Raw genomic sequence first — 24,810 nt, 5'->3', positions numbered from 1 at the left:
AGGAAAGCTGGAGAGGGACTTTTTACAAGGGCCTGTAGTGATAAGACAAGGGGAAATGGCTTTAAATTGAAAGAGGGAAGATTTAGATTGGATATAAGGAAGAAATTCTTCACTCTGAGGGTGGTGAGGCACTGGAACAGGTTGCCCAGAGAAGTTGTGGATGCCCCATCCCTGGAAGTGTTCAAGCCCAAGCTGGATGAGGATTTGAGCAACCTGGTATAGTGGAGGGTGTCCCTGCCCATGGCAGAGGGGTTGGAACTAGATGATCTTTGAGGTCCCTTCCAACACAAAGCATTCTATGATTCTATGATTTTATGTATAACAGTAACTAAATTAGGCTAAAGTCATGAAGATCTTAATGTCTTAGCCATGTTAAGTTAAGCTACAAATTTTACCATGTTTTGATAATCTGGCTTTATTTCTTTGATAACAGTCATAGCATAACACATTGTCCAATTAGAGAGACTATATTATTTTAATTTATTTATATTTCAGATTTGCTTGGGACAGGACAACTTTACAAAGCATTTCAAGTTAAAAAAACACAAATTAAAAACAACACTTTAAGCACTAAAACTGGGCTACTCAGAAGCGTTTTGCTCAAAGTTTTACTTTACAATACCAAGGAAAGCACATCCAGAGCAAAGAAATCCACCTTTCGATTTACCTGATGGTTTTGACAGCTTCCTCATCTTTGTCTGCATCAAGGTCAGATGGATCCATAAAGAAGATTTTGTCCTCTGGAGGAGAGGGCTCTTCAGCATCATCTAAACCCCGACTACCATCACTGTTCATTTCACTGCTATCAACTTCCATTGGCATATCCAAGTCCTGGCCTGGGCTAGCAGGTTCTGGAAACAACACAGGATTCAGATATTATTTCAAATACACAATTAAAAAAAACCCAAAAAAACTCCAAAAAATCAAAAAGAAATAATGAAGAAAATTTTTAAAACTCAAAAAAATTTCTACTTCATTTATGCAAGTAAACATAGAAGTACAATCAGAATATACAAAATCATCAAGTTTTTGTTAAATGATGCAGTGTGCTAATGAACATTATCAATTCATCTTTGCTAAATGCCAAGGCAAGAGAGACAATCAAAACAAGAATCATATTGAAAGAAAATGGAGTGAAAAGCTTAAGGTCTAAACCTAAATCTCATTAAGTAATTCTGTGCCACAAGTAATCAGTACAAAGTAACCTTTTGATGGCTAGAGATGACCCAGAGAATTATTCCTGTGCACATGAAATTCTTTGTCAACAGAAACCCAAACTCTGTTCTTGCTGCCCTTGTAACTTGTAATAGCAGAAGTAAGAGAGAAAAAGGAGGCTGTGGTATTGCAGGAAAAGAGAAAAGCAGAACAGATCTTATTTGCACCTGACTGGCAGAAGTTTTAAGTTTCTAAAAGCTGTACAATTTGCACTGTGGAAAACTAATAAGACAAATACATTTATCTGTAGCCAGTTTTGGTTTTGGTTTTTTTTCTCTTTTTTCTTTTTTTGTCTGAGGAGAGCTCAATTTAAGGGTGGGAGAAAGAACATAAAAGACTCCTTATGTCCATGGAAGAACTGTCTTGAAACTGTAGTTCCCAAACTACATCCTCTAGCCCCTCAGCATCACAAGGGTGGCGAAAGCAGGCTGCAGCAACATATGTCGCACATTATTTTTCATGGCCACCAATCTTAAGAGCCAGGCAAGAGCCTTGGAGCTGGGGAAGGTAAGTATGAACGAATGGGATATATTGTGCAATGGACTCAATGACTAGCAGGGCTGCTGCCAAGGCCTCTGAATCAGGTTGTACAGTTTGGTGTGATCATAAATTTTACTCCCCTCGAAAATAAGCATGCCAGGGATCAAGATTTTGGGCAATGCAATCTCAGAATGGTTGAAGTTGGAGGGGACCTCTGGACATCATCTGGTCCAACAACTCCCATAAGCCCATTTCTCCATCCTGCCAAAGTTCCTCTGGATCGCAGCACAACCCTCTGGCATATCAGCCAGTCCTCCCATCAGCAAACTTGCCAAGGGTATGCTCTGCCCCATCATCCAGATCATTAATAAAGACATGGAACAGGGCTGGATCCAGGATTGGCCCCTGGGGTACACCACTAGTTACCAGCCTTCAACTAGACTTCATGTCACTGACAACCACCCTCTAAGCCCATCCATTCAACCCGCTTTCAATTCGCCTCACTGTCTGGTCATCCATCATATATTTCACCAGTTTAACACTGGTCTAAAACTTAAGAGACTCTAAACTTTCTTCCGCATACTGTTCTCCACCTTCTTCTTTCAACTCTGTAAGGTCTATTTAGAAAATAGTCCTACTTAAGTGAGGTTTCAAAAAAATTAGAATGGAGTTTTTTTGTTTTGGTTAGGCTTGGTTTTTTTCCTTTCTCTTTTACCTCATAAACTGCTGCGCCAACTCTGGCCACTAAAAATCATGGATATGAGAAAGTCATAAAAAATAGTACTTGTCTTCAGGCACTAACATTTAAAAAATTCATATTTCATGGTGACCAATGAGCAGACTGATCTCAACAGATCTTTAATTTTCCTACATTGAGAAGGTTTCTTGATTTTTCATTTTCCTTGAGCAAATCTCAAACAAAGCATACTGTACTTGCCAAGACTGATTAAGTAAAATTAAAGTCACCACAGTGTAAGCTTTATAGTGAATCTTTTTAATTGTCAGCAATCTCAGGTGAAAAAACTGGGAAGATAAAATAAAAAGACGTAAACTATTCAAAGATGAGGGAATCAAAAGCTAACACATCTTGTTAAGCCTCCAAAGATCTGTCAGTACTTGAAAACATGTTTCTCATCTTACCTCCATTGAAAATCACCTCTCCAAGACAGTCTCTAGGTACTTTAGACGCACAGCGTTTGTGACAGTTGAATCTGCAATCTACAATAGAAGATAGATAAGCCCACAATACCAGAATCTTACTCCTGCTCAGACACTAACATTCTATCATTCACTAATTCCATCACAAGCTTTAGTTCAGATGCATACGTGTGCATGTAACTGAAGACAACACCAATAAGGTCACCTCCAGAAGGAAATTAACTACCTTGTCCTGATGTCACATGTTGATTTGCCCCACCGGTATTTATGTCAGCACTTCCCCTTCCAGTACAAAACAATTTTCTAATTCTCTACCTTTCTCTATAGTTATTTTTTCCATTATGATGTATTTTTCCCATACTCTCATCTGTTCCACACCCTTTTTTCCATTGCTATATGATTTAAATGCCTCATCTCTATGATTTTTCCCCACCTGCTGCCCAAGACTTGCAGCCATCAGAGCCTCTAGGATCACATGCCTACATCACAGAGCAAATATGTTCTGCAGTAAATCTCGAAGTCCAGTTACCCTATCATTCAGATTACAGATCTGGCTGAACACTGAAGCTCCACTTCTGCCTGCCAACCCAGGGCAGACGGAAAAACATTATGTCCAGATCTAACCTGGATGTGTGCCATTTCTGCATCCGAGGTATCAGACGCAGCCTACTGAACAAAGTCCAGCATACGACATTAGTGGTATTAACAGGAATTTCTTTTGTTAGCAGCATTGCTGTAATTTTCAACATCATGAATTTCCAAACTCCCTACTGCCCCCACAACTGTTTTCAAAACGACAATTTAGCCCCTTTCTGCCATCCAAAGAAAGCTCATTGCGCTTTCCTTTTAAGCCCAAACAAGAGAAAAATCATTATCTCCCCATTTTTAGTAGGAGAGAAGCCAAACCCTGGAGCAAAATACAATCCTGTTCAGCTTCTGAGTGCCTGTGAGGAAGCATCCTAGGAGACCAATGAACCATCAGTTCTATAGTGGCATTTTCAACCCATATTATGGAATATGGTTACTTCACTAGTTTGAAGGGCACTGGAAGAAACAGAGACATTTCAAATCCTACCAGGGAACTAGGAAGACTAAGAGTGAGACAATTCTAATAAATTAAACTACATTCAGAAACATTCTTGGGTACTGTAATGCAACACTCTAGTTTAGTAAACAGTTAGAAATGTCCCCTAGCATGCCTTTGGCCCAAAGAATTAGCACAGTCCCAAACATTTCCCAGGTCTCGTTCATAAATCAGAGCATCCCATGAATTTCTTCCCAACAGGCAGTCTGCATATAGGCACCCAGACTGGGATGCTAAGAAAATTTGTTCATGAGCATGGGTCATGTTGTCCCAGTTGACCTCAGTGTCCAGGAATGCTCCTGGGCACATTTAACTCATTAATACAAACATAGCCTTAGCATCCCAAAGATCATCCTCAGAGTCCAAGAAGAAGCCTGGATGAATTCAAGAAATCCAGGGCTCTTATGGGTACTCAGAAACATGAGACTGCTGAAAAACCCGAAGCTTTGGGAATGTGCACAAGGAAGTTGGTGGGAAACCTTAAGAATCTGTAGTAGAAAGCAGTATGAAAATGTTTTGATTGTTTGATATCAATTCCTGATATATTAGAAATACGTATAGGATCATACTGCATAAATGGAGGTCTATTAATATATGTATTTATGTCACGTGTATATACACAACATTTCTCTAAGCCTTTTTTCCATACATAAACACTATTTTATCCAGTGTCATTCACTTTCCTGAAACTGATGTGGTAGCCCCATTTGTTCAGCTAGATACACAGTCACAACAACTGTATATGGTCAGTAGCATCTATATGTTAAAACTGCAAAGCATTTTTTCAGGCTTCATGATTTATGTATTACATGTATCCAAGAGACACTGACCGAAAAAAGAGATAAATAATCAAACCCAGTTCAGGATGAAGACTTCAAACAGAATACAAAGACTATGAATTAATAAAAACAGAAATGAAAGATAAAACTGCTTCCTTACATGAGACAGCAGCATTTTTAGTCAAAAGAAAGTTAACACAGCTATAAGCTGACCATTTTTGCTGTCTTCCATTAGAGGAAACTGAAAATGTATTAAGTGACCTCTTTCAAAATGTTGACCTTTGGTACTCGCATTTGACAAACTTACATGAGAACAACAGAAAGTCCTTTCCGTATTAATGTTTATAATCTGCACCATCCAGCAACAGAGACAGAAGTTACAGTTATGCCCTGGGAACTGCACAAGAGTCGGAGAACTCAAGTCATGCATTTTAACATATGCTAAACAAAAACCATGCAGCTGATGAAGCCTAAGCTAGTTAAGGAAAGGTACCTACCCGTATAAAATTTGTCCAAAAGGTAATAACCAGTATTCTGAATTAGAATAATATAATGAAAACTTACAAATTCTTTAGTGATGAGTCTAGAAGACAGATATTGAACAAAGAGAAGTACTTCCCATTTATATTAATTTAGAATTATCCTTCTAGAATTAAGGTGTTCTCAATCTACATGCGATTAAATCTTATTTTTCAGAAAAATGTACAATGCACAGTCTACTAAAATTAAAATGAAGGCTGCTGTAATTCTCTCAAAAATAGGCAATTTTTAAAAAATTATACTGTCCCATTTTGCAGTATACAACCTTCTGGCCATCAAAACATTAGTTCAAAACAGTTTTAAATAGAAGGTCTTTACTGAAATTTATCATTACAGCAGAAAATTAAGTGCTTACCTTTACACTGCATTCCTTGGCGGAAAAGGCCCTTCAGCAGCCGTTTGCAATACTGGCATATGGTGGGACGAGTGTAAGAGTGAACAGCAAAGGTATGCGGAACCTTCACTCTGCAAAGCACCATCTTTTCCATCCAGATGGGACGGCCACTCCAGGAGGGAATCCTCTTACTAGGTTCTGGGCAGCAGCGCTGGTATTATAAAGAAGGTATACGTGATTTGCACCAAAACAGTTCCACTTGAGCAGAGGCAGGGGGAAATCAGTGGGGCTGGGAGGGAGGTGTTGGCTCAGAAAGTGACCAGGTAAGAAAGCAGCCTGGCCAAGAAGCTTTAAGAGGACATTCTGATATCATAAAACAAAACGAAGAAAACACCAGATCGAAAAGCCTTGCAGAGAGCAGGAAAGTATGTGTTAATCTTTTTTTCCCACAGGAGCTAAAAATGCTAAAAATTCACTCATAACTTTTTTTTAAGCAACCTGGCAAGGTTCACAGATAGCACATACAGACCCCCACGTAGGGGAAAAAATGGAAAACACTGGAGGTAGGCAAAGGAAAATCCAATCACTACCTCAAGCTATCAGTTTTAAAAAGCAAAGTAGAGCGTGCCTGGAGAGCTCATAAAGTTAGGCAAAAATATTCAGAAAATTAATTTTGGAAACTAAACCCCTCAATAAATCTTTGAAATTAAGTTGAAACAAAAACTTCAGCAATTGAAACAAAGAAGGCATTGAGTATCATACTAAACACCCATCAGGATAAAATTTACAGTTACCTACATCTACAGAAAAATGTAAAGGAACATGGCACTGTATATCTGACCCAAAGTGTTTTAAGACTGCTGAAAGATGAATTGCAAATATGATAATATATTAGTGATCATCTAAGCCAAGTACTCAAAATCAGATAGCAAAGATGAGGTGTCAAAGAGGTACTAATCATGCACGTGTAGAAATCACAAAGCTAAATTCCATGAGAGGAGAAACACTTAAAATTCTATGCTCACTGAATAAATCTTACCAATAGTTATAAACAACAGAATAAATATTTTTCATGACTCAAGACTAGGCTTCGTAGCTTCTAGCTAAAAAAATTAGGTTCTTGAACCAGACGAGCCATACAATTTGTATTTTAAACTATGGTAAGAATGTAAGGATTGTTATGTGTTCAGTAATAGAATTAGATAGGTAGGAAAGACTAAGTGTCAAAAGCACTGCTTTTACCCCACAGTGAAAGCAGCAATGAAACAAATGGATCTCATCAGTGCATGCCCTGTCTTAAGATCTCAATATAGTTGCAGTATAATTGACAACTTCTCAGCAGTCATCATAACCATTATATCAAAATATTATTATGGATGATGGCTTTTACTGTAAGGCCTTCATTCCCTACACCCTCCTTGATAGAGCTTGGGTTTTTTTTTAGATGAACTCTGTGAAAAGCTTAACAGCATATCAGGAACACTCTCTCCTCTCCCAACATAAAAGCTTACAATTTGTACTGCTTTAGCCAAGTAACTATGCTATACTGATACTGTAGTTACAGAATTCATCTGTATTACAAAGAAGGCAAGGTGTTTTATTGTTCCCCAAACCAAAGTTCTCAGTTCATATAACCATGAGTCCAGGCTAATAACAAAATTATACATAAAAGTTGTAATTACTTCCTGTTTCATTTCTCACAGTAATAACAGTTATCAGTAACTATCACAGCCTAAGACTCACCAGATTTAAAAATTAACTAAAACCAATCACGATGGTTAAGCTCATCTCCCTCGTACTCATTATCAGCCATTTGCAACACTAGCTAGTTCCCAAGGACTTAAAGGATTTAGAACCAGAAATTGCTTCCCCTTTCACATTACATACTTCTTCAGAGGCAGATGATGTGTGCTCAGCTTGTGCTGGTCTTGGAACGGAAAGCCCTGCTCCTGGTAAAGACACGTTAGACAGACGTCTCTTTCTCACTCCACTGCAGTTATTCGGAATCTTGAAGGCACATCGTTTATGGTAGTTTAACCCACAACCTGAAACAGCAGTATTTTTAGAATAAAAAACCCCCAACATTCAAGGTAACCAAAGTAGTACTAATATTTCGATAAAGCAATTGAAAAAGATGATCCAGGCAAACAGTAAAGACAGAAATAGATTGTTCTGTTAAATTCTCTTATTTTAGTGTTCTTGATGCGATTCACAGAAACAGATTTTTTGTACTACTTGCTGTAATACTGGTCTCCAGTAAGCCCAGCTCTAGAGACAAGGTGTAAGAACCCTCCTCACTTCTCCCTCCACCAGGAGGCTTTCAGCACTTCCTCACTTTGGAGCACAAGAGCCAAGGAGAAGGCAGTGAGCAGGCAGCATCAGTACCTGACAGCAGGCTGCAGAGTGCTCAGCAGCCAGCTGGACGAAAGCCATAAAGAAAGGGATTCCCCTTCAGGAGTCTCTCCAAAGTACACGCTCCTTGTGCAAAGAGCACACGCTTGTAAGCTAGCTATTTTTTCTGAAGTGGGAAACAAGAACACTTCTTAAGTCATTTGTCCAAGGTCACACAAAGCTTGTGTTAAAGCCAGGATCAGAACTCGTGTTTCCTGATGCACAACCCCTTCCAACTCTATGAAATGCTATGTTTATCACGTGCAACATATCAAACAAGATACGATTTCTTCTTCCTCATCTTATATAGACATACACGCACAGAAACACACTAAAAATCACAGACTTACCTTCACATTTTAATCCTTGTCGTACCAAACCCCAAAGCATCTCTCCGCAGTAGTCACAAAAAGTAGGTGCCTTGTAGGAATGCACATAAAGCGCATGAGGACGAATCTGGAAATCTTCAACTGTAGCCAAAGCTTTTAAAAAATTGCAGCAAGTTATGGTTCTTGCCATAGGATCAACAAAGATTTATGGAAAGAATGTGTTGTTTTAAAAATGGCAGATTCAAAGAACACAAATGAGTTGTTCAGATAACAGCATTTTACTGTATTTACTTTTAAATATGCATTTAGAAGATTACATAGTTTTCAGCAAGCTTTCTTACTGAGGAAAAAATTCGTTGGATTCTGTAGGCTAATGGCCACAACTAGTCAACAGTATGAGTCACAGTGCTGAAAACCTCACTAAGCTGAGAAGGCAAACACAACAAGCTTTACTAAAATCAACTTAACAGTAAACATTTGAAAGAGCAACTTCATTTTCAAGCTGTTTTGTAACCCATAACATTTTCAAACAAAGGACAGTTCTACAGGTTAGATTATTTTTTTCTTCTAGAGGACTTTTTCAGTAAAAGCTTATTAGATCAAACTCTGTGTATTGAAACAGAACTGTGGACAGTTTCCATGAAACACTGCAAACTTCACTAGTAACGTTCTTTTTCTTAAACAAGCATAGATATATTTAGATGAATTTTTGTTCTGTTTCTTTGGAATGTGAAAAAAAAAAAAGTAGGATTTTACACTAACATTACCTGGCCCAATGGTTATTATTCTTTGATCAAATATGTACTAACACTCCATATTCAGATTCTCACGTCTCAGTTTTAAAAGCTTACTGAAAAGGATTTACATGTCTTCAAAATGTCTCGGTTTATGGTGGTCTGTCTGTTTGTAAGGAGACTGTCAGAGGCTCACATGACAAGTTTCCCAAATATGCCATTCACCAGAAGCAATGAAAAGCTCAGACCAAGATGATCAACTACTGAACACCCTAGACATGCTTAGAACAGCAGGTCCTGAAATGCAGCCAAGGAACTCAGCCTTATGACTCTGGAAATCACACTTTATTGATCCAATTTACAAATCTAATCCCATGACAGCCAGGGGATCTCTCTTTCTAGAACACAACCTCAGTTGGGCAGTTAGTCCTCAAAGTCCAAAAGAACTGCTCGATACTAGCCCAGCTTTCATTTGTAGTTTAACTACAGCTGGCTTTTGGTTGAATTTGACAAGGTATTGACAAAACATATACAATTCAAATCGGAGCTTTCTGGGATTTTTTTGTCCTCATTATTGAGGAGTACTACAGGTTAATAACCACCACTCTAAGGACTTCATCATTTAAAAGAACTGTTTTCAAATGCTACAATAACTTTTAAGACTCTGTCCTTATAAGTATGATTCAGCAGCTATGTTTATATGAAGTCTTCTAGCAGTATAAACCATCAATGGCAAAAGCTACAGAACAAAAAGACAGACGTAAGCAAAAGAAAGTCAACAACAGGATTGGAAGAGCAAATCCTGAATCCTACCTGCATTTCAGCTTCAATAATTGTAATAATAAACATATTACAATTATAAATTCATATTCTTATAATTCAGATTTATTTATAAGAATAAAACTGAAGAACATTAAAACACAACAATGAAACAATAACAAAACTCAGTACTGAAGTATCAGTACCACTTGAGTTTTCTTGGAAACCTCTACCTAAAAACAGAGACCCAGTGTGAGACTTAAAGAGCTCAAGGTAAGCACGAAAATAATGTTCCATAAAGTCCTATTCTCTTTTAATCTACTGAATAAAGTGCTGTTCCGCTGTTACAATGACACTTACCAGAGAGTACAACCTCAACAAGATCTCCCTCATGTATCTCTTCTGCTGATGTAATTCGCTGCAAAATATTATCCGAGTTCAGATCATGACGGAAGAGAAGAATTTTGTCATACATGCCAAAGAAACCACACTCTGGGAACTGCAATAGAAAGCAAATTCTAAATTAATACATGCTTTTTGATAGTCTTATCCATAAATGTTTTTAATAACAGCTACAGAACTTGAATATTTGAAGTGTTTCATGGAAACAAAATTAATCTGCTTATTTTTGAGGAACTGAAGCCTTTTCTGAACTGAAATGTAGCGTACAAAGGTGAGAAAAAAAAACCCACACACATTAAAAAATCCAAGTAAAACCCATCAAAACCAACTTCTGCCCTGTTCCCCTCCACCAACAGTAACACCTTTTTTAAAACCTGGAAAGAAAAAATGTTTGGGTTTTGTTTCTTTGAGTTTTTACTCTCCTCAGACCTGCATAATCAGTCTGGCCCCTGAAAGCCAATGTGGATATTTCTAGCTCGGACACCATCACCTATGACCCTTACTTCACAGACATTCTCATCAGGCAAGTATTCGGCTCAAGACACTCCAGCAGCACCTGCCACACTTTTTTTGAGGGGCAAGCCAAGAGAGGCTCCATGTCATTGTTCTACAACAGTTTAGATCTGCAGATGCGAGAAAAGGAAAACTCGATTCCTGCCAAGGGCAGGAGAGAATATTGCAAATCCATGTAGGGAATAGATACAGAAAGTAACATGCCATTTTTCCATGACACTTCACTGAAAATACCTTTCTTATTCTGTATTTCCCTCACATTTCAAAATACTGTCAAGCATGAGTAAAGCTTCTTAAAATGAAAAGCTTAAAAGCAAACAGACAGTTCACAGAGAAAAGAGCAGGAATAGACTCTGGAGATGAATGGGGACCAATCAACCAGCTCCTTTGGCCTTTTTGTTTAAACCAGAATTCAAACTTGAGGTGGGAAGACACACATACACAGAAGCGATTCACAGAAGAAAACAGGAAGAACATGGGGAAAAATATGGAAAAGCACACAACAAACTTTCAATTAACTAGGTAACAGAGTACAGTTTGGCAATTTAGATCTTGTGCAGTCAGTGCACAGGGCCTAAACTGCATAAAGCGTATGGTATCTTAATTGTCTGGTTTCTATCAAATCAAAGACATAATGAAGGTATCCGTCACACCCATTGTTTTCACACTCCCTTCCCATTCAGAGAGAAAATAATTTCCTCTTTCCAGTAGCAATTTTATCCAAAATATTAAGTTGGCCTTCTCTGTTTCGGTGTGCACACCCTACACGTTATACTGAAGAATCTCCATGCTCTGGAAAGTGTACTATCTACTTGGACAGCCACAAAGAGAAGCAGCATTTGTGCCATTTAACCCATGCAAAAGCAGAAGATGGACCTGACAAAATTACACAAACACCAGTAGATATTTAATCTGCAGCACCAAGGAACTGATTTACTGGGCTGATGCCAAAGCATCCGTCTGCTTCCTCTGTCTCCCAACTCATATTTAGGTTCCCTACATAAATTTGCTTCTCTCTTGTACTCTCTACAGTAGCCATGACGGTGCAGATATGGCAGTAGCATTATATTCCCCTAAATCAGATGCTTTTAAAACCTTTATACAATAAAATGCTATTGCTTAAAATCCCTTAGGTCATCTGAAATTACCCGTAAGAACTCCTCTCATCATACTGTATTTCAGTATACTGATCTGCTGATTCCTCTTTCTAAATAGCATATGTCCACGAATATTCTGAAAATTACATTTTTTGAATCTCCGAAAGATGATTTTTATTAGGAAAGCAAATAAAAAGCTTGAGAATTAGCTGTGCTGCTCAAATATGTGTCTTAGCATCTTTGCAAGTATGCGCAGGACTTGACTTCGTATTCAGAACACGCATAGATACAGCATGCTAGTAATTCTTCCAAGGGAACTGACAGTTCTTCATACCTGAAACGGTGCATAAACATGCTTTACGCTCTAACTCAAAATTCCACTGTGCTTCGATTAACAAGAAAACAAGTTATTTTTTTTTTACTAAGTGCTGTGAGGTTTTATTCCTTGATGCTATATCTGCTGTTTAGCCAGGTATCACATCTCAATGCTAGCAACAACAAGAGGAAGCTACCACATCACTGCTACAATTGATTGTATCCTCAAGATAACTTCCATTTATCGTGTATCGATTGCATCATTCTGCTGAAAAAATGAATTCCGACAAAAGGGATAGAAAATCAACATGAATATGGTACATATCTGCCTGCAGATAAACATGACACTTTTAATTAATGTTGATATTGATTTCAGCTGCCAGGAGAGACAATTAATGATTCAGAGAATCAGTGTGCACTATTGCCCCTTTGTATTAAGTTCACAGAACTACCTGCAAACCACAGATTTTACAGAACCTCTAAGATATTTCACAGGTTTAAGTGTCCTCCTTTTGATAGACACATCTGTTTCTCTTTTTTTTCATTCTTTGAGACCATAATCCTATCATGCAGCTGCCAGAACATCACTACACATAATCCCCTACCCCAGTAAGCAGAGGTCACAAAATCACATACCAAGAAGCGCTTCTTTTAAATGCTATGACCATATGTATTCTGCATGTGCACCATTTACCCATTCTTATGTACGAATCTTGGATTTATTGAAATGTTTTAAAACACACTACACTCATTTTGGTGACTAAGAAGCATTAGCTGACACAATAAACAAAAGTTACGGATGAATACTCAAATCCTCTTTGTGACAGCAACTGTAATCATTAAAAATATGAGACATTACATTCCTTAGAAAATAGTATCAACATTAATTCCCAAGTTTGTAAATAACAGTATAATGCTTATAATTAAGATTCAATTTTCAAATAAATTCCAGAAAAAGGCTAAATTAATTTCTATGGAATAAAAGTATTGTAAAAAAGCAAAGTCATCTATTATAGATTTTTAGAACAGTTGGCATCAACACCCTTGTTTGGTTCTACGTTAATTAAACTGACCTTTTAAGCTCTTCACCATGAATGCTTATGATACCGCAGTGACATGTTTTACTGCCCTCTCCTCTTAAAACAACCATACATACACATGGATGACATGACTGTGAAAGGTTTTCTGTTTTTTCTAACTGTAATATTTAACCTCCCAAAAAGATAACTCCTCTATTTACAAGCTTCAGCTTGATCAGTAGCTTCTAGACTAAGATGCAGAATCACAAGCCCAGACCTAACAAGACTAATAACCTATGCTAGTATGTATTGCAAGAAGTCTATAATTAAACACAGATTCTATACACAGTTTCTATAGATACATGTGACAGACTTCACCCAGGACACTTTTTTTTTTTTTTAGGCATTATGCATGCCTAATCTCCGTTTTCCGAAATAATCATTCCAAAAACTAAAATCATTAGAATAGAGATAACCTGTTCGTTAGTACTAGAGCTGCAGTTGCTACAAGGTTTTCCTGAATTCACCACAGGGACAGGCACAGCTGAGGAACCTTACAACAGCTCCCTTACCTATCCTGCCTGTAAGGTTAGGTGCTCGTCTGCATGTCCGCAAAGGAGCAACGCAGGTGGGGCAGCTCATACAACACCCTGCCCGACTCCTCCAAGGTCCATCACAGGAGCCATCAGCCCACCAAAGGCCCATCTCCACGTGTTAGAGGAGCACGGAGGCACAAGGGCAGGTGGGGAACCCATATTAAGGACTCCAAGGAAAGTATACCCTGCCCAGGCTTTCCCAGGACTGGCACGGGAAAGCCTCTGGCACAGTTTCCAGACATAAAACCCATCAGGATAAGTCAACACTGGAGCACCTTTTGGACTGAGAGGGCTTGCTGACCAATGGTGTGGGACACATTATAAGACACTGGGGAATTAGGATTGCGTAAGACTTACTAAGGGATGTTTATGGAAGGAACCAAAGGCAAACAGGTGATTCAGGGAGGAATAAACATGGGGAAAAAACAGGAGGATAAGACGACAAGAGGCTGGTCACCTGTAAACAGGGGCTGGTCAGAACAATTGTCTGGCCATGCCCTGAGTCTGATCAGCACCATCTGTCCTATCTTTTCATTAAATTCCATTTCTAACTATTTTCCTGGATGACAGGTTCTCATTGTGAGCACATGGGTGCACACGGAGGGTCCGAGTGCCAATGACTAGAGCCAGACCACAGGTCAGAGAACCCACGCACCTGTGGTGCCAGTGACTGGAGAGACCAGAGTGAGTGAAATCAAAAGCATGAATATCCAGGTGCCAGAAACTGGAAAGACCAAGATCCAGCAGCTGCTACTGGGCAGAGAGTGCCTAAGCCCAGCTGCTGGAGACATCCACCTTTTTGTTGTTGTTGGGTTTTGGGTTTGGGGTTTGTTTTTTTTTTTTGGGGGGGCGGGGGGAGAGGGTCCCACCAGCAGACCTTCATCCTGAAGCACCAGAGAAAGGCACAGGATGAGACTATTGGCGCTGTTTGTGTTCATGTGAGTGTTCTGTGTGTCTGCCTAAGCCCATCTGAGTGTATACACATATGCGTTGTACACCTGTGCCCAAGTGCCTGTTCCTAATAGGAGTGTGTGGTCAGTCTCGCTACTGGTTGGACCTGGGGCACAGAGCTGCAGCAGCCTCATGTCTGCCAGGAGGCTGTCGGATTCAACCTTCCCTAACAAAACTTTTCAATTTTGATGACCAAGTCCTGCCCTCTTCTTGCACACCCTACTTCCCATGATTCCCCTCTTCTAAAAGAACAGACCCTCACTCGGAGATGCCTCTGACTGCTCCTTTCCACACACTTCAGCTCAGATTACTCTCCTCTGCCCCCACTACAGCCCTGTTCGCCCAAGCAATGGAAGTGCTGGCTGGCTGCCCTCTGCGTGGTCGGCCCTGATGAGCTGCAGGTGGCCTGTGTCTAAGGCACTCAGCCAGGCTTCGATGGGGGGAGCTGCACAAGCAGCTTGGCTCCTTACAGCCGTGCAGCACCCTGCTCTCTCTTCCACTCCCCAGCACGTTTGGGAATACAGCATTCCTTGCTAGCACCTTAGCCAGAAGGCTATGTGCAGACTGCTGGCCAAGAAAAACCTCATCGATTAACAAGGATTTTATTTCAAGTGGTATCTTTTAACAGAATTTTTACGCAAAGCTTAAACTATGTTCAAGTTATACACTACCAATTTTTTCTCTCTTGTACTGCAGCAAAGTGCAGCTTTTATAGCCTTCCTTATGCTCAATTACATGAAGCTGTTAAGGAAGAACAGAATCCAGTTCCTTTGAAGTGTTAAGAGCTCATAATGTAAACTTGAAAACAAAACTCAAAGCAGAAGTTTTTAAAGCCTCTTTTATCTTACAAGATTATACAGCTATTGCTGTCCTGCATAAAAGCCCAAAGTATCTGCACAGTGACTCAGAACACATAAACTGCTAATCCTAGTATTACTATGTTTCCTAAAAGCAAAAAGGAGACTGTTCCCAGTGCTAACAGTTCCAAAGAAGCATCTAACTACAGGAAATCACTTGCAAGAAGTCTACGTATGTGGTAGACCGTGCCAAAATTCATCTCTGGTACACCCATATCATTAATTTACATAAAGAATGTATGTAATCCTTTGTAGTTGGGTGGTACCAGCACAAGTAACGCTACTAGCGCATTATTGCGGTTACACTGAGAAAAATAATTGGTGTTATCTAGAATGCTTGTACTGTAAGTATTACAGTATGTCTAATTTTAATTGATAGTGCATTACACCATTCTTTTTACCCAGAAGAACTCAATACACAGCAGCCTTCATTGCTGGAGCGAAACACAACTGAGGCTTCTTTCTATCTTGGCAGTAACTGAAAAATCCCTCTACTTCAAGTTCCAGGACTTACTTTACAAAGTTCTGGACCAGTTGCCAAAAATTCACACTAGGGAAAAGCGTAGGCGAATATTGTTTCAAGGTCCAATATCTCATGACCCATCATAACTCAAAACAAATGCTTCAAACCACTGAAAATTAATTCCAAAGTCTAATGGTGCAAAACACCCGTTACCTTGGAAAGTCTCTTCGTTCACTGAAATCACTCCAATCTATTATCCTGCATCCTTACCCTGCTATTCTCTCCCACTCTTTAGAATTGTGTGCCAAATCACATTATCACACAGACAACTAGCTTCAAACATGTTGCATGAGATCTTTCCGTCACCAGATGCCACCGTACAGACATACTTGGACTACTGCTTGGCTAGGTTTTCCAGCCTACAAACCTACTACCATGCTGGAAATGCTAATCTGCCCCACATATACCAGCTCCATGCCCCCAGTACTCCCCAGCTGCCATCCTCTCACAGGCATGCACGCTTCTCATGCCTCAACTCTCCGTATCCTGCTGTCTTTTTTAGCTCACACAAAGAAAGCAGATGACAAATCAAGAAGGAAGACCAACAGCGGGGAAAAAGATCTGAGCACAGCTGATGAATACAAAACATGATTTGCATTAATTTTAGAGCCATTCAAAAATAAGCACCGTGAACTACTATAAGCTTGACCTGGAGAAAAACCCAGAAGGATGGCTGCAGTACTGTTACTTATTTATTACACCAAATTAAGTTGTTACTGCAAGAGTTACAGAGATCCGATTGTAATATGATCCTTGTAATATAATTCTTTTACCTCTCGGTATTTTATTAGTAAAACATCTGTTAACACTTGAGAAATCATACGAAGCTTCAAGTCAACACCTGTGCCACTATTTGGTTAGATAGTTCCCCATTATCATGACAGTGTCCAAACCTTTAGAGGACAGCTCATATTCATTTCACATGTTTTGGTCTTTCCACAACACAACAATTTGAAGTATTCTAAAATAAACACTTTTTTCCCCCTTCAGCAGCCCTCACTGCAGAGCTAGCTATCCAAACTACTTTTAATTCAGCCCAATTAAAACTTGAGTTCTTAGGTATACAAATAATACAGGTATACAGTTAATTGTCCCTTAGTTAGAAAATTCTTCAGATATATTTGTGTGCTCTTCGTGCCAGGCTATTTTTCCCCTGATTATCAAAGCAAAATGTTTGAACACATCTGCTCATCTCCCTCGCCCTTGCCTTCCAGTCTACTTCATCTTCAAAGCAAATTGGCTAGTTTCCCAAACAATCCAAGGACTTCAGTCATATTCCAATTATCGAAAATTAAATCCCACTAGTCTAATTAAAATAATAGGCAGGACTATCAAAAAAAGTGCATATACACTGATAGGATCACATTCAATTCAGATTATTCAAATTATTGACCAGGGAATACAAAGTACCAGGGCTACAACATTTATAAAAACAATGGAAGTACGAAACTACAGAAACAGTAGAAAGACTCCCAAGCAGGTGTAAAATGCAAAATTTAACTCCTTTTAAACACAGCTATACTTCCAGTGGTTGTGTTCTCAACACCTTACGCAGTTCAGAGCCCTGAAGAAATAAATAGGAGCATATATCCACGTTAAGTATCTGTGTAAGTGGCTATTGACAGATTAAGGCCTGAATCAGACAAGACAAAACAGCATAATGTGGCAGGAAACAATGAGGGAATTAACACCAGTAAGAAAGCGAGAAAGTAAGAAAACTGTTGGGACAACGAAAATATTATTGTTAGCAAGAGCAAAGACACCAAACACAGAAGAGTTACAGGAGTCAAGATGAAAGCAACAGGTGCTAGATACAAGTTTCAAGCCTATACATAAGCAAGATAATTTTGAGACTACTGTAAAGAAAGAAATGAAAAAAAAAAAAGTATTACATACAGAAGAGTTCAGAAATAGCAGAATTGTAAACATTGTTGGTGGAGAAGGTTTAAGAACAAACCTGAAACAGGCAGGCCACAGAAGTAAAAATTACTTTTGGAAGTGAACTAAATAAGACACAAGGTAGACCAAAAAATACTAGGCTGGATCAAGTTTGATAAGAAAAAGATAAATAGACAGGAAATAAGTGCAGCAAACATGAATGAAACACTACAAACATATACGGGCAGAGAAAGAAGAGGAAAAGAGTGTGAAAACAAGTTTGGATTTACTTTTTTTTTCTTTTTTAAATTTAGGACATATGAGAGCACAATGTTATGAAAATAAAGAAGAAAAATCCAAGAGAGGTTTCTTAATCAGCAAGATATACAAAATCCCCCTTTGATTTTGCTAAGTGGAGACCACTTGGGTGGGTTCAGTGAAGTGGAAAAAGAAAAACTTGTTTGGAAGATTAAGCAACAGATTGTACGGGTAAACAGTGTATCAGTACTCATGTCAAAAAGGAGGCAACGGTTAGAAAGGATCAAGAGAATTTCAGGCAAACACTAAGGTAGAAGGGCAATTGGCCTATTTCACAGCAAAATGTAGCAAAGCCATTGGAAGAAAAGTATGTAAAGAAGAAGGATGTTGAGTATGACGGAAAATTAAAAAGATGAAGGACAGGTTTGTAGGTGGAAAAGGTAGATAAGGGAAGTTTCAGAATTATGAAAGTAAAGATGCATAAGTGTAAGAAAAAAGCATTATAAATCTTGCAGGTACTGATAATACATCACACAATAATCAAATGTTTTTCATTTATACCTATTAGTTTAACTAGAACAAAATAAATAATCTAGAATAAGGCATTTATACCATGCAGTCCTACATAATTCTCAGTTTGTAGGCAGTGGAGCATCACCACATGCAAGTTTCTAGTTTTAAGCCAGTAACCCTCTGTTACACTTCATGTCCTCTCATGTGAAGAATGAAGAAACAGTATTTAAACACAAAACAGGATTAAGAACTTGCCTCTGTAACATCTCATCATTGGGCAAGGACACAACACACTGTCCATCTGCAACTTACACTACACACTTTTCTGCTTCTAAACACACTCGCTCTATTCCAGCAGTCATATCTGTTCATGCTCTGGCTCCTCTTCAGACTCCCCCTGAGAACTGTATGTCTGGTACTTTAACATACAGCAATCTAGATAAGTAATGAACAAAGAAGATAGATTGAGACTATAACCAAGAATCTTTTGAAGCATCCCTATAAAGTCTGAAGTTTGTTTTTTTCTGAGGACTTCTATTAAGCATTCCAATATACAATGCCCCTAACACACCACTCCCTGAGTTTAAAGTTAAACTTGAAAAAAGTTTCACTCCTCTCCTGATGTTTAGAACACTCTTAATAGAGCTAAGAGACACACCAAATATTTGCATTACTAATCTCACTCTCCTTGCAGACACGTCTCTGTTTCAGTTCTGCTGATGCTACTTTGAACTTCCCTTCTGCAAAACCTGAACAAGCTACACTGAACAGCTGTGTCTGAAGCAAGAAGCACAGTTGACCCTCAACAATACAGCAAGACTGGCAATACAGAAAGTGCTATGAAAACACAATAAATAAACACTGTACTTATTTCCTAACTAAACTGCTCTCCAACACAGGCTTTTGCAGGATTGTTTTCCCCCAGTTGATTAATTTCCCGACAAAAAAAAGGCATAAATTATTTTTCTGAAAACTTCTGAGGATGCAATAATTACTTTTACAATGGTTAAAATCCAGCCTCCTCAGAGATCTACTGTAAGTCCTAGCCAACATTTTTGATACTGTAATTGTAGCCTGAAATAGTGTTAGGCAGGCAGTTCGAGATCCTGAGCAAATGAAGAAGGATACCTGAATTTTTTTTTTGTTGTTCCAGATAAGTAGAGAAATACAAGACTGCAATGTGATTTAAAAGCACTATTAAAAATAAGTACGGAAACTTCCACTTAATTCTAGTAAAGATATCACTCAAATAAGACGCTATAAATTATTCCAAGTAAAAAAAGATATTTCTCCTTTTTCATTAAAGAAGTGCAACAGTAAATAGATACTGCTAACTACAGAACTATCACAAGAACAAACTATACAGTACCCTGAAGTTGAGAACCAGGAACCAGTCAAGAAAAGGCACTTTAAGCAGGCTGCGGAATGCCAAAGGAAAGGGAAGCTTTAACACTGTTGAATCTCAAAGGCGTATCCAGAAGCTTCAAAATTTTCAACTGAAAAAACAGGCAGCCGTATGCATGACAGTACACAGAAGAACAGAGTTTACATTTTTTACATAAATACAAAATTATCTATATATTAATAGTAGAATATTTAATATGCTTGCAACAGGCATCAGGTCTAAGAGAAAAAAAAAGTCACAGGACCACAAACAGAGGGTGGAGGGAGGATACTGTCACTGTGCACTGGCTGCAAAACTACTTATGAAAGACGAAGCCACCACACATAAGGTGTTTCCTGATCAGTTTGCTGTCTGCAAACATGTTCTCACTGAGCAGTCATTTACTGGTAGCATCAGCTGCAGGAGAGCATAACTGAATCGAAGCCAGACAAAAGAGGAAAATTGATCATGAAATCCTCATCAGTTTTGCAGTAGATTGGGTTTAGCATGTAAGAAGTTTCTTGAGCTATAACAAGAACCTGAACTTAAAACTTTTAGCTGAGTCTGCCAAAAGAACAGAAAGGAAAAAGAAAAGTAAGTGTGAATGTATTTGTTTTCATCTTTTAAGACAGAAGACAGGAAACATGCAGATGCAAAGAGGAGTTGATACAGAAAGAAAAAGCAGCCCCTAAAATGGCTGTGAAAACTCACCTAAGGTACATGGTGCAAAAAAAAAAAATTTACTCAAATAACTTGTCTCTTCAGAAAGGAACTAACATGCTGAACTACGTTTTGGTAGCCCATAAAGTTATTATGAAATCAGCTTGCTTGCCAACTATTTTGTAAAAATATGGAAGATGCAGTTAAGATGGAGGAAAAAAGATACACAGGTATACAGAAATGAAACGTCACATAACGTTTGCATTTACTTTCTTTCAAGCTATTAAGTGAAAAAGAATCACCTAATAAAACTAATCAACCCTAAACACCAATCACAACAATGAAAGACATGGAGAAAACCATTCCCTACAAAATAATCTACCTTCAACTCCCTCCTCTCATCCATCCCTGGCTTTGAAGGAAAAGAACAATTATTTCTTCATTATTTTACAAAACAATGTTAACTACTTTTCAGGTTACTTAGTAGGATCTAAACTACCTAACCTAAATAAAGATAAAACTCGGATGCAAAAACAGCAAGATCAAGGTTATTTCCTTCCTAGAGAGTCAGAACTTGCAACAGCTTAACCAAGACACATTTGAAAACTATACTGTTTTTTATTTCTTGGTGGACCCTCTCTCAATGGAAATTACACTGATAATAGTCCTCTCATAAGAGTAATGCAAGTATTCCTTATATGGAGTAACAACACTAGGACAGTTATTAGCTGTTTGGTGAGGTTTTTAATTATTAACTAAAAACAAAAAGAAAAGCTAATATCATGCAAGTCTGTAGGCCTGCAGTGCATTTCTGTAGCCACAATTGGTCCTTTCTTTACAGCTGGCTATACTGTTCCAAGAACACTCCTTAACAGCAGTAAGCGTAAACTAGTAAAAACCTAAGATGTCACTGACAAACACTGACAGGAAAAAACATATTCTCCATACTGTGAAAATAATTCCTGCAGAAAATTTACTACTGCACCTTCTTTTACTAGATTTAGTGAGTAAGAAAGTAACAGGAAGGTTCACTCCTTTTATATTAAAAGCTTCTATCTTGGGAGTCAGTATAATTTCTTTGTGCACAACTGCAAACATCTAACATGGATCTCTGTCGCTGTACCAAACTTCTTGACATATTCCAGTCACACACTGTTACTACTAGCAGTCTGTTACAAAACAAATGTTGCCATCAGCAGGACGTGGTTGTGTTATACCATACCTTCTGGTAAACTATAGAGCACACGAGGTCTTTAACAGCAGAGAGGGACAGGTCCTGAGCTTCAATGGTGACAGTCTCTCGAGTGAGACCAATCTGCAGAAGGAAGGAGATCCCATGCATAGAGCCCCGGGAGTTGGTGAGGCTCTGGGTACTGAAACTGCCATTGGAGAGTCGACTGGAGAGCCCCGACTGGGGACTTGAAGACAACGTTGGGGTTTGTGGTGCAGCAGCATGACACGTAGGTGGGGAAAACTTCTGTAAGGATGGGGGAGAAGAGTCGTTTGCTGACATCTGACTTGCTTTACTCTGTCAAGATCTCCCTAGTAGTCAAATTCTAAGAAAAATATGTTGTCAGTTCTTGGTTTGAAAACAAGGATAACGTATCTTTCCCTTTCGTAGTTCAGTAAAATACCCCTGACCAGTAAAACTTAATTTTCCCTTTCATTCTGTGCAAGCCAAAGAGTAAAATAATTTCAGCTGTTCGTTACTTTAAATTAAAGGTTCTCTTTCCACAGGTACAATCAGCTGATCAAAAGTAGATTGCCTGTCCTTTAGCAACGGGTCTCGACAACAGAGGCTCACATAAAGGCCTCACAGAAATACATCAGCTCTGCTGTTTTATACTTGTCCTTCATTTTCAGTTATTGAAAAAAAAAAGCTGGAAACACAGATGGAAATAAATGTAGGTAACTCATTAAAAGTATCCTCGTTCACCTAATCCCACAGATCATATCTTAAACAGACACATCTTCATGCAGATAGCCTTTTAGAATGATAAAACAAAAAAGTGTATCCTTGAGCAACAACAGAAGTCCATGGATGTGATGAATCTATTCCTCCTTCAGAAAGTCTTCTCTGAATTCACAGGACATGGTTAACTTGGAGACTAGTGAAGGTATCTAATTTCATTTTCATAAAGTATTTTAGCTCATGAAACGCAGGAGCAGAATGTCTGAAGACACAATCACATTAAATATAACCTGCAGCTTCACCCAGATAATCTCCAGCATTTTGAGACGTTGTATGCTACCTGTAGGGGAAAAGAAAGTTGTTATTTCACATGAAATGCATAAAATTTCATAGCAATGTCATAATCACTCTACTTTGAGGCAGCAGGATCACCAATTCCTTGTACTCAAACACTTTGTTAGTAACATTTTGTACTAGCAACTTGAAATTAACTGTTTTCCCACTGTATGATACACAAGACAAATCAGACCTAACATTGCCCAGTATGTTACCAAATCTTTTAATTAACAGTAATTTAGCAGAGCAAAGCACTTACCAGTAAAGGAGGGGGGGAACAGAAAAAAAAAAAAAAGGGAAAAAGGGGGAATAGACCACAGCTCTGCTCTGTAGAAGTATACTGAGAAGCTTGAAAGTAAGGAAAGAAATTTATTAAATGCATTGAAATGCCTAAAAAAAACAATGTCAAAACTCAAAAAACCTCTATGTAGCATGTACTCAGGATATCATTTTAGTACTTTTATTCAAGACAATTGAAGAACATCTTGCATGGACTCTAATTGTAGGAAGATACGCATAGCATACAACCGAGTATTGGTTCCTTCGAAAAAAATAAAAATCATTTAATGCTCACATCTGATTAAAAAAGAAAGTGTGCTACGACCTTTTAAAATAAATCATTTCATGAGTACAGGCTCAAAATACTTGTTACAAGATGCTGTGCTACCTGATTCAATATTTCAAGCATTTCATGAGCAACTGAAATGCTCGAAAAGAATTGTTTTCAGATTCCCTATGCAACTTTTGCCACAGAAAAAGTTAGTTGTGAATGCAAAAGTGGTTCAAGTACATAGATATTACGTATCACTAACAGTTTTTAAAGGAGCATAGATCCGTACAGGACACCAAAATGAACAAGCTCACATATTTTTTCCTTCCCTTATGTACAAGAAAAAACACCTCAGAAAGAGTATTACTAAGAATAAATGAAATTTTAGAAAAGAAACGTCACAGTTTATCACACAGAATATAATCAGTCCTTAATAGAAATAAGGCTGATAACTGCTAAAATAGTCCATTTAATAGATTATGCACTCCTGGTATTTACCAGTGTAATAACTCAAAATCCCACTGCCACTGCATTTTAAAAGGTAGATAAGGAGAGGTACATGCATTGCAGTACTGGAAAATAAACTCTTGGTTCCATGATAAAAATTCCTAACAGAGGCTCCAGAAGAGAGAACAAATTGATACCTTCTGGATTTTCAGCACAGGCATGTGCAAACTGTTGTCTTCAAATACTCAGAAGTTGCTGGACATTTACCAATGACATCTGAAAAGACCACTTCTGCCTTAAAGAACATACTAAACATGATAAAGACGGAAGTCATAAATAGGAAGAATAAGGGCAGCAACGGTAACATTTAAGCACCCTTCTCAAGAAGCAGCTTCACAGTGCCTTCAACTTTGCTTGAAGATTACTTTTGGTTTCCATATATTGCTTTTCTCTCTCTCCCTTCTCACAGATACCAGAGACAGCAAACACCAAGCCTTAGGGGTGGATCAGAATTAAAACACAATAATGTCTAACCAACACAATAGAGAATGGGAAAGCCATATGATGTGAAAGAATTAATGGGTCTACTAAGCAAGTTTAATTTAGGCAGTGAAAACACGCTGTGAAAGCTCACCTACAGCTGCCTAATTAGAATATTAATTATATTTACCAAAAGCATGATGCATTTGCTCTTACAAAGCCTTTTCATACCAAGCATATTTGCATATAAGCTTATAATTAAGTTTATTTTTGCTATTTGGTAGGAAAGAATGGATTTTTCTAAGAAAAGAAAACC

The 24,810-nt window shown here is 38.3% G+C and overlaps 1 protein-coding gene across 1 annotated transcript in view; it reads right to left on the bottom strand.

Moving 5' to 3' along the window:
• Window positions 1-24,810, bottom strand: part of PRKD3 (protein kinase D3) — a 47,376-nt gene that overhangs the window by 21,472 nt on the left and 1,094 nt on the right. The window contains exons 2-8 of the mRNA XM_086631618.1: window positions 21,992-23,021; window positions 10,164-10,302; window positions 8,332-8,463; window positions 7,478-7,635; window positions 5,612-5,801; window positions 2,836-2,913; window positions 668-851 (exon numbers count right to left, since the gene is read on the bottom strand). Of these exons, the coding sequence (XP_086487744.1) occupies window positions 668-851; window positions 2,836-2,913; window positions 5,612-5,801; window positions 7,478-7,635; window positions 8,332-8,463; window positions 10,164-10,302; window positions 21,992-22,282 (1,172 nt within the window). The 5' untranslated portion in view covers window positions 22,283-23,021. The remainder of the gene's footprint in view (window positions 1-667; window positions 852-2,835; window positions 2,914-5,611; window positions 5,802-7,477; window positions 7,636-8,331; window positions 8,464-10,163; window positions 10,303-21,991; window positions 23,022-24,810) is intronic.

This window comes from Tauraco erythrolophus, chromosome 2 (genome assembly GCF_009769465.1).
Source record: "Tauraco erythrolophus isolate bTauEry1 chromosome 2, bTauEry1.pri, whole genome shotgun sequence".
Taxonomy (NCBI): Eukaryota; Metazoa; Chordata; class Aves; order Musophagiformes; family Musophagidae; genus Tauraco; species Tauraco erythrolophus.
This window is presented reverse-complemented; position numbering and strand designations above follow the sequence as displayed.